This window comes from Fragaria vesca, linkage group LG3 (genome assembly GCF_000184155.1).
Source record: "Fragaria vesca subsp. vesca linkage group LG3, FraVesHawaii_1.0, whole genome shotgun sequence".
Taxonomy (NCBI): domain Eukaryota; kingdom Viridiplantae; phylum Streptophyta; class Magnoliopsida; order Rosales; family Rosaceae; genus Fragaria; species Fragaria vesca.
In genome coordinates, this window is record NC_020493.1 from 20,901,622 (window position 1) to 20,910,784 (window position 9,163).

The 9,163-nt window shown below is 38.2% G+C and overlaps 2 protein-coding genes across 2 annotated transcripts; one reads left to right on the plus strand and one right to left on the minus strand.

Moving 5' to 3' along the window:
* Nucleotides 1-607: 607 nt before the first annotated feature.
* Nucleotides 608-2,284, plus strand: LOC101310790 (putative pentatricopeptide repeat-containing protein At1g12700, mitochondrial-like). The gene has a single exon (XM_004295991.1). The coding sequence runs from the start codon at nt 608-610 to the stop codon at nt 2,282-2,284; it is 1,677 nt and encodes a 558-aa protein (XP_004296039.1).
* An 822-nt stretch (nt 2,285-3,106) lies between these two features.
* On the minus strand, nt 3,107-6,167 carry LOC101304552. The gene is made up of 7 exons (XM_004294708.1): nt 5,805-6,167; nt 5,565-5,731; nt 4,925-5,136; nt 4,453-4,710; nt 4,275-4,361; nt 3,903-4,075; nt 3,107-3,500 (listed from the first exon to the last, which is right to left on the minus strand). The coding sequence occupies exons 1-7, from the start codon at nt 6,155-6,157 to the stop codon at nt 3,383-3,385; spliced, it is 1,368 nt and encodes a 455-aa protein (XP_004294756.1). The 5' UTR covers nt 6,158-6,167; the 3' UTR covers nt 3,107-3,382.
* Nucleotides 6,168-9,163: the final 2,996 nt, after the last annotated feature.

The window sequence follows — 9,163 nt, forward strand, 5'->3', positions numbered from 1 at the left end:
GGAAGAAGGATCAAAAAGCTTCTTGTTCCATTGTTTGGATATCACATATGCCAACTTCAAATTCTATTGTAACTATATTTTTCCCATTAGCATGTTATTAGAGCTGCTCATGTTCTTAAATTTTCACCGTCATCTTTTTGTTTGATTTTCTTGCCATGTCGAAATCCTAATTAAGACGAATGGCATATCTTGATATGAAGCTGGTATGAGTTTTTGGCTAACCCTTTGATCATGACGTTCAACATGAGTATTAATACGATAATTGATCTCCTCCCGTTCTCCAGTTAAAGAATAGTTTGTTGAGAAACCCTGCTAGTCGTAAATCCATTGCTGTCATCAGTATGCTAGCAATAGGGGAGTGAAGGATCCTGGTGGTAGGACACTCACATTGGGCCTATGGAGGCCCAGTAGGGCTCTTTCTGAGTTTTGGCGAAGCTCTCAAAGCCGATTCTCAGTTGTGAAATTGAGAAGATACACAGACTTGAAGGCGAAGACTTGTGGAAAGCTGAAAATGATGCGCATAACGTCTTCTTGTTGCAGCAGCAGCACAAGAGGTAACTCAGTTCTTCACCCTACCACCACCGTTGTTGTTTTCATCAGCAATTACATGGGCAGAACAAGTAGAGGGTTTCATTCTCAACCTTCAGACCCAGCAAGATCTAGAGAAACCCATCGATGGGATCTTGTGAGAAACCCCCACCCACCTTCTGCGCCCAGAGTCAGAGATCTTGAACATGCCTTGAATGTGTTCGATGAAATGCTTCAAAGAAGACCTATGCCTTCTATCTTCCGCTTCATTCAGATATTGGGTCAACTTGTGAAAATGAAACATTATTCGGCTGTCATCGCTATGAATAAACAAATGGTTGAGTGCGGAATTCGTCCTGATCAGTGTACTCTATCTATTATCATGAATTGCTTTTGCCATTTAAATCAAATGGGATTTAGTTTATCTGTGTTGGGACACTTCTTCAAATTGGGTCGTCAATCGAATGTCATCAGCTACAATACTCTAATCAACGGCTTTGTTCTCAAGAATAGGATTCAAGAGGCAGCAGGGATTTTCAGCAAAATGTTGCAGGGAGGTCATTGCGTTCCCAATGTGGTTACTTTCAGCACAATTATAAAGGGACTCTGCCGGAGGGGTGACAACAATGCAGCTATTCAGTTGCTCAGGAAGATGGACGAAAGAGGTTTTAAGGCCAACATAGTCATTTATAGCACGATCATTGACAGTCTTTGCAAGGACACACTAGTTGTTGATGCAATGAACCTCTTCTCCGAAATGATTAGTAGGGGAATTGCTCCAAACGTTGTTACTTACACCTCTTTGATTCAAGGAGCTTGCAACACAGGTCAGTTTGAAGAAGCTACAAAGCTGTTATATGAAATGGCGAGTAGAAATATCTACCCAAATGTAGTCACCTACAGTGTCTTGGTTGATGGACTTTGTAAGGAGGGGAAAGTCGTGGAAGCCAATAGTGTGGTTGAAATCATGATCCGAAAAGATATTGAGCCTAATGCGATTACCTACAATTCACTAATGGATGGTTACTGTTTGCGAGGTGAAATGGGTGAAGCAAGAAAAGTCTTTGATCTAATGCTTGGCAAGGGTGGCATGGTTAATGTATTTAGTTGTAACATATTGATAAATGGATACAGCAAACATAAAAAGATTGATCAGGCCAATGAGGTTTTTGAGGAAATGTTTCGTTTGGAAATTCTTCCCAATACGATTGTTTACAACACTCTTATTGACGGTTTTTGTAAAGCAGGGAGAATGCAAGAAGCAGAAAAGTTGTTCTCTCGGATGCTAAGTTGTGGCCTACTTCCAAATGTTCAAACTTATGCCATTTTGCTTGACGGCCTATGTAGCAGCCAACAACTTTCAAGGGCAATGGAACTGCTTAGAGAGATGGAAGACAACAAGATGGAACTGAATATTGTAATTTACAACATTATCATTAAAGGTATGTGCAAAGCTGGAAGACTTAAATCTGCAACAGACTTCTTCTCTAGTTTGTCATCAAAAGGAGTTGTGCCTGATGTGTGGACATATAACGTGATGATTAATGGACTCTGTAATGGAGGCCTGTTGGTTGAAGCGGAAAAGCTACTTAGAGAAATGGAAGCGAAAGGCTGTTCTCCAGATGGTTGTACATATAACATCATCATCCGAGGGTTTATTAATAACAACGAGATATCAAGGGCTGTGCAACTTATTGAAGAGATGAAGGGAGATGGGGTTCTCTGCAGACGCATCAACTATGGAATTGGTAATTGATTTGTTGTCTAAAGATAAAGTAGATCCAGTTTTGTTGTCATTTCTAAAATTAAGAAGTTAAATTGAATAGTCGAAACAGAAATTTCCCAAGTGCACAAGGGTTTTGAAATTGATGCAGCTTTATATGTATTATTTGCTTTATTTATCAAACTATCATTAGAAAGTACAACATCATTTTGTCGATGGACAAGAGTTTTAGCATTTCCGAATAGGCAGTTAGATTTGTACATTTCTTTTATCTTGCCATAGAAACTTAGCAGTACTATACTATGGCAAAGGAAGTTCCATTCCACTGAAGCGTGGTAGCCAGATTTGTTTGGCCATGAGTTTCAGTGAAAAGAACACTAATAGCTTCCTGTTATAATGTACTATACTTCGATTAGATTATAGAAGAATTTGCATTATTAGGGCTATATGAACATAATCAATGATAAATTATCATATACTCATCTTGAATATGAGAAGTCGCCTATCAGACGAAAATCTAACCCTCACTTGTTCCACACTTGCCCAGTTTAGTGCTTCTTCACTCTTCAGTGGGATACATTGTCGTGTATTGGAGTTTGATAACTTGCAACTGTCTTTGTTTTGGAGCATGATAACTTGCAGATTCCCGACTGTGATCAAAATGGCATTTTATTACCTGATACTCCTGATAGTAACAGTCATTAGTTGTTCCCTTAGTTTAGTAAGGTTTTTACTTGATCCTGCACCTGCTTTAGTAATATAAATCATTTATGTTTTTGGTACTGTAAGAAAATGAAATGGTAAAAATTGGGAAAATGAGTGATTTTTATAGAACCAAAAAACCAACCGATTCCTTGAAAAAGTTAATTATGGAATTATATAGATAGACAACCAAAAATACAAAACTGTGATCTGATCTACCTATGGTACAATGTCTTCAGACACTTTATCTTGTTGGCCTATGAGAATTGATCTAACTAGTTTAATGACGAACACAGGAGATTCTGTTACTCAAGGACAAACAGTGAAAATAGGGATGAATAAGATCAAAATGAGGAGGCCGTGAGGCAAACAACAGCTCTTCAATTGGAGTCTTCTTTTCATACTGTGTTACAGAATTTCTTCTACCTGTCACTGCTCCCGCATGAAAGTAGCTAGCCATCTCATTTCTGCTCCATTTCCATTAGACAAGTAGTATATTCTCTTGCAATTTTCCTCTGAGAAAGCTTCCCGGCGTATAAGCCTCTGTCTGCCATAATAAAACCAGAGGATAAAGCTGATTATCTGGAAGCTTGCACAGACACAGCATTTAGACATAAATGAATAAAGCATTTATACAGAGGATTGACCAAACACTGGTTCGTTATTTATGTGGTTGCTGGCTTCCTATACTGATTTGATTTTTAAAGATACCGCACTGTACCTTAAATGTCTTAAACGCAATGTTAAGACACTCGGTCAATGTATCATTTTGTACTAATTTTTCACAGAAATTTGCATGAAGTAAAACCGGCAAGAATTTTCAAAAAGTGTATGCAAGCTAACAAATTGCCCATCTAGAATCCACTACTATCTCACGTAAGCTATGCCCTAATGTGATATGCTATCAGTAACATAGCACTCTAAATTTGGCAAGCACTCAGTAGCATACCTAAGGTAGTAATGGCAAACAGCTGCTGCTTCATCTAAAGTGTAACGAGGTAAGTTCATGCGAGCATCAGAGGGCACATCTGGCAAGTCTTGACGAAGTTTTCCTACTGCTGTTGAATGAGAGAAGGCACCCACCATCATGTCATCATGGATCATAGATCTAAAAGCCTTCACCTGCAAAAATATTATCACATGTGTGTTGCGCATCAGCTTCCAATGAACATGCTCCTTTTTCACACTTAATACCAACTTGCACACTCAAAACTTAACGTAACGAGATAAAACCAAGGTTTCAGTAGAGAGTGCAAGAGGAAATTCTAACCATAGCATAAAGCTAAAAAAAATGTCTCTGAGACAAACAGTGGGCACCTACCGTAGCGAGTTCTTTGGCGTGTATTGGTCGAGTAGAACGAACAGTTACTGCCTCTTCATACTCACTGAACGTAAACCAGTTATTATACTGCAGACAAGGAACGACCAATTATGGCAAATCTCTAGAAACAAATTCACATAAAGAACTTGGGATTATGTGACCCAGTGATGTATCTGACCTGATCAATTGCAATAAGCACAGGGATGTCTTTCACTAGAGATAACTCCTTCCTCAAACGAACAACCACTCCAACAGCTGCATGAGTGTGCTTGATTCCTGTATCAACCAGGTCATACAGAGTTGAACCTTCAGGCATCACCATGGAATCAATTCCATCTTTCATCCATCCAACACCAGCTCCCTCTCCCAATGGAATAGGATCAGATATTTGGCACAACAATTGTTTTAAACGGGATTCATTAAATTTTAGGAAATCCTGGAATGAAATGACACAAATGATGAATATAAATCCATGAGGTGGTGAGGAGCATATGATTCAAGCACAAACACACACACACAGACATACACTCAAAGTTCATGAATTCAATGGCAAGGGCCACGGAGGTTATTGATCCAAATTTAAGTTAATAGTACATTATTAAAGTTTTAATGTGACTTGTAGCTAATAGACAAAAGCTTCAGAATCTTGCCTTGAGAATATTTTCAGCTTGAACAGGTGTGTCCCAAAGACCTGTTTGTGGGTTCTTATAGAAAAAACCTCCATGAGTCCAGTCCTTGCCTCTGGGAACATACAAAACCAACCAACCTTCCTCTCGAGCCCAATGAACTAGCATTGCAAGAGCCGTACTCTTTCCACTGCTTACAGGACCATCCAAGACAATCTGTTTTTTAACTTTTTCCCCTGAATAAAATTCAAGGACAAACATTATACATGTGATCAATCATATATTCCTATTACATTATTCTTCCAAAGTATAATAAACAACCCATGCAAGGTCCAGTTGGAGTGTGATCTACCGATCATGAGTTGGGTGCAAGCAACTAAGTATGGCCCCGATTATCTTAAAATGAAAAGAACTATGTTTTGTTTTAATGAGCAGCCAGGGATCAACGCATTCATTTCCACCTTCTAGTTTACAGCCATGCTGATTAACAGTAACCCTTAGAAATCTACACCAATTATTGATGATACTAACTAGACTACAATGAAAAAGGATCATTTCAAATGTGCCTATGGATAGTTCTAGTCGCAAACCTGTACTAACTATAAATACATTTCACCCTAAATTTGAGCCAAACTTCAACAAACGCAATCAAAAAAGCACACACCTTTGCTACTAGCTGATCCCAACGGCGGGTCCACAACCCGCCGGAAATTGTCCCGGAGATCGAGAAAGCTCCGGCGAACAAGCACGGCGCTCTGCATTGCCTCCTCGAACTCCCTCACCATCCCCAACGGCAAACCCTCCGGCAGCACCTTGTTCAACTCCTCCGTCCTTCAAATCAAACACACAAATCACATTCCAAAGCGTAACTACTTTTCACGCAATTAGGGTTTAGGGTTTATACTTGAACTTGAAGTAGGAGCAGGTGTCCATGGTGGTGAGCTGAGCCAGCGTCGGAGTGGAAGTGAAGAGAGGTCGGCCATTGGGCCCCACGTCGAGCGAGGGATCGGTCTCGTCGGCCTGGAGCCGCCGAGCGCGAGCTTTGTCGTCGAAGAGATCCGCGTCGGGGCCGTCGTACGACTCGTCGTCTGCGGCGGCAGAGGCCTCGCCTTTTTTGGACTTGATATTCTTCTTGGCCTTCTTCATCGTCGACTTGGTGTCCTTAGACGACGAGTAGCTCGCCGTCGCCGTCAGCCTCCATGGGCCATCGGACCTTGGGCCCGTCGCTATCGCCCTTCGGAGAATCGTTCGCAACATTTCTCTCTCTTCACTCTCTCTCTCTGGGGTTTTGGGGAGAAGAAAAAGAAGAAAGAGGCTACTGGGAGAATGGGTATAATTGGAATTTCAAAAAACAATTTGGGCCCTTTTTGGGTTTAGATTGTCCGAATCAAATTGGGCCTGTGTTTTACCGAGATTCAAAATTTGAGACTGGGCTCAGTATAATTGGGCCTACGCACAGTAAGAAAAGCAAGAGTAAGAACCCAAAGCGGAGCGAAAGTGATGACGATGAGTAGCAAATTGGTATTGGTACACCAATATGATGTGGTTTGTGTGATCCGAGTCAGGAGTCAGGATAGCAAGTCTTCAATTCTTCTAGTCTGAAATAAAAATTCATAAAAGTTCTAATCTTAACTTTGCATTATAACATCGACAAAACATATAATTAAAAAAAAAAAAAACCAATGCTAAACATAATCGTTTGTTAGGTTAGAGTTTCACCAACAATAAGCTTAAAAATTTGACGGGTGGATTCCCTGGTCCATTTTAGGAAAATGGGGTGACATATGCCCCTTTTGGGTGGCACAAATCGACAAAGATTCAGTTAGGTCTTCGTTGGTTGCCATTTGCTAGTTTATGTTGTGTTAATTGACGTTAACTACCACTAAGTAGTAGCCCAGGTTAATCCAGCAGATAATATCTAATTAAATTCAAATACATAAACAAATACAATTGCAAAGCTTAAGCGTGCATTATATTTGTACAGAAAAAGCAAGCTGCATGTCCATAAGAAGAAAATGGGAGACAATGACAAAGAAACAAATTGGTGGTGGGTAATGGCTATAGTTTCTAAATGTACCCAGCAAATGTCTAAATGTACACGGCTCTAAAATATTAAAAAACTATCCGAGAAACGTACCTAGCAATAATTGAAGGATGTGTTTGAGATGAACTCTATGAATCATTATTTTCTTGTTGTGTGCCTATGTTTTCTCATCTTGAAGTTGGAGCATAGAAGTCCAAGACTGTATGTGTTATCTCTGTGAATTATTCATAGTAATAACTGTATCATCATTAATAGCAGCAATCAAGTGAACCAATTTTGCTGCTGAATGAATCAAGAAAATATGTTTCAAGTGTTTACTGGGTTTTGAAATTCTGGCCGCCATGCTTTCTATACCTCTGTTGCGAAATTGAATGCAAAGGAAAAGAACAAATGATGCATTAGCTAGTGATATACATCTCCAGCAGGATAGTGCATAGAAGTGACCACATCTTATGAGTTTTCAGTTTTGATCCAATTAAAAATATTAAACTTCAGGTCGATAATTGGGTTAGAGAAAGATACAGTTAGAGATCAAGACTCCAGTAGGGGATGTGAAGCAGTCACAGCAAATTGATTGTTATGAGCCAATCGTAAACTAGAATAAACTCAGGCTCATTTCTCCATCATTGTCCATTAGGTTTTGTTGGGTGTACAAAAGGGTATTATCGGAAAATAATCAAAATATGCTGGGTTTAGTTAGTGATTTTATAATTTCGCTGGGTGTTTTCAGTTTATTGGGTCTATTTAGTTATTTGTTGGGTACATTTTATATATATATATATAGTATTACTCACCCTAACATTTGTTTGTTTCGTGGAGATCATGAATAAACATCAGGAAAGGAAAGTGCTTCATTTCCTACGTTTGGGAATGCAAAAGAAAATGAACCATTTTCTTAAGTGAAGGGAAAACGTGAGAGAAAGTAGTTCCTTCTAAAATCCAAAAGAACCTACTTTTTTTTTTCTTTCTTTCCCAGCATTTATTGCTTACAACATAATATTTTAATGGCTAGTGTTATTAACACACTCTTTGTCTTATTAACACTAACCTATTTTAATATATAAATTAACAACTTCTTCAATAACTTTCCTTGTGTTACCAAACAACGCAACGAAAAGTTCTTAGAAAATCTCATTCTCACTCTCTTTCCCTTCCCACGGGAAAGAGGAAAAAACTACTTCTTTTCCACGAACCAAACAAGGCCTAAGATTAACCAATACTTAATTAATAGTAATTAACTTTACATATTTTTTTTTTGATAGAATTAACTTTACATATATGGTATAAATATGTTTGCCATGCAATGAGTGCAATCACCATTATCATTTATAGTAGTGGGAGCTGATGAGCTTCTGGTTTTTTTTCCATCCCCACATCCGTGACAATAGTTCTCTCCCAAAACAAAACAAAAAGAATATATCATATATAAAAGAACTGATCGATCAAAAATTGATATATAACAAGAAGATGGCGATCAACTTCTAGTGCGGCATAAATCATCTTAATAGCTCATAGTAGTATTATTAGGTATCTACTAAAGGTGAATTCATCAGCAGCTTCTAAATGTTACAATGCGTCGATCAAAAACATTACTCAAAGAACGTATCAAAGGGATTCCACATTGATCTACAGATGTTATGCGGAAGTTGTCAAGACCCACCCCAAATTTCATCCTAAAACTCGAGATAAGTCCTGCGGGGTTCACCTCTAAGAAAAATTTACCAAAAAATCGGTATAACCTCCCTTGAAAATGAACAACCCTCACCTGAAAAATCCAGATAAACATGTTACACCTCATTTTATAATTTTTTTTTTTTTTTTTTAAGGTGTAACTCATATTTCAATTATAGAATAGAATTTCCATAATCAAAATAATAAAAAAAATTGGAAAAGAACAACTCAACACCAACTAACTAAAATTTTATTCTTTATTATAAAAAGTGACTTACTGAGATAGACTTAAGAAAGTCTACATCTTATTCTAAGGGAAAACCAACAACACACATATTTTATAGGAAATTAAAAAGAAACATCCTTGCAAGAAACCAACTTCAAACAACTTGTTTATTACCTACAAAATATTTAAAAGGGGTGAGCATAAATAGCCCAATAGGAGGCAAAACCTTTTCAAACAATACAATACCAGTCAAAATAGACAACATGTATGTATATGTATAATCTGCCCCATATAGTTCATATAACAAAATACTTCAAGCCTA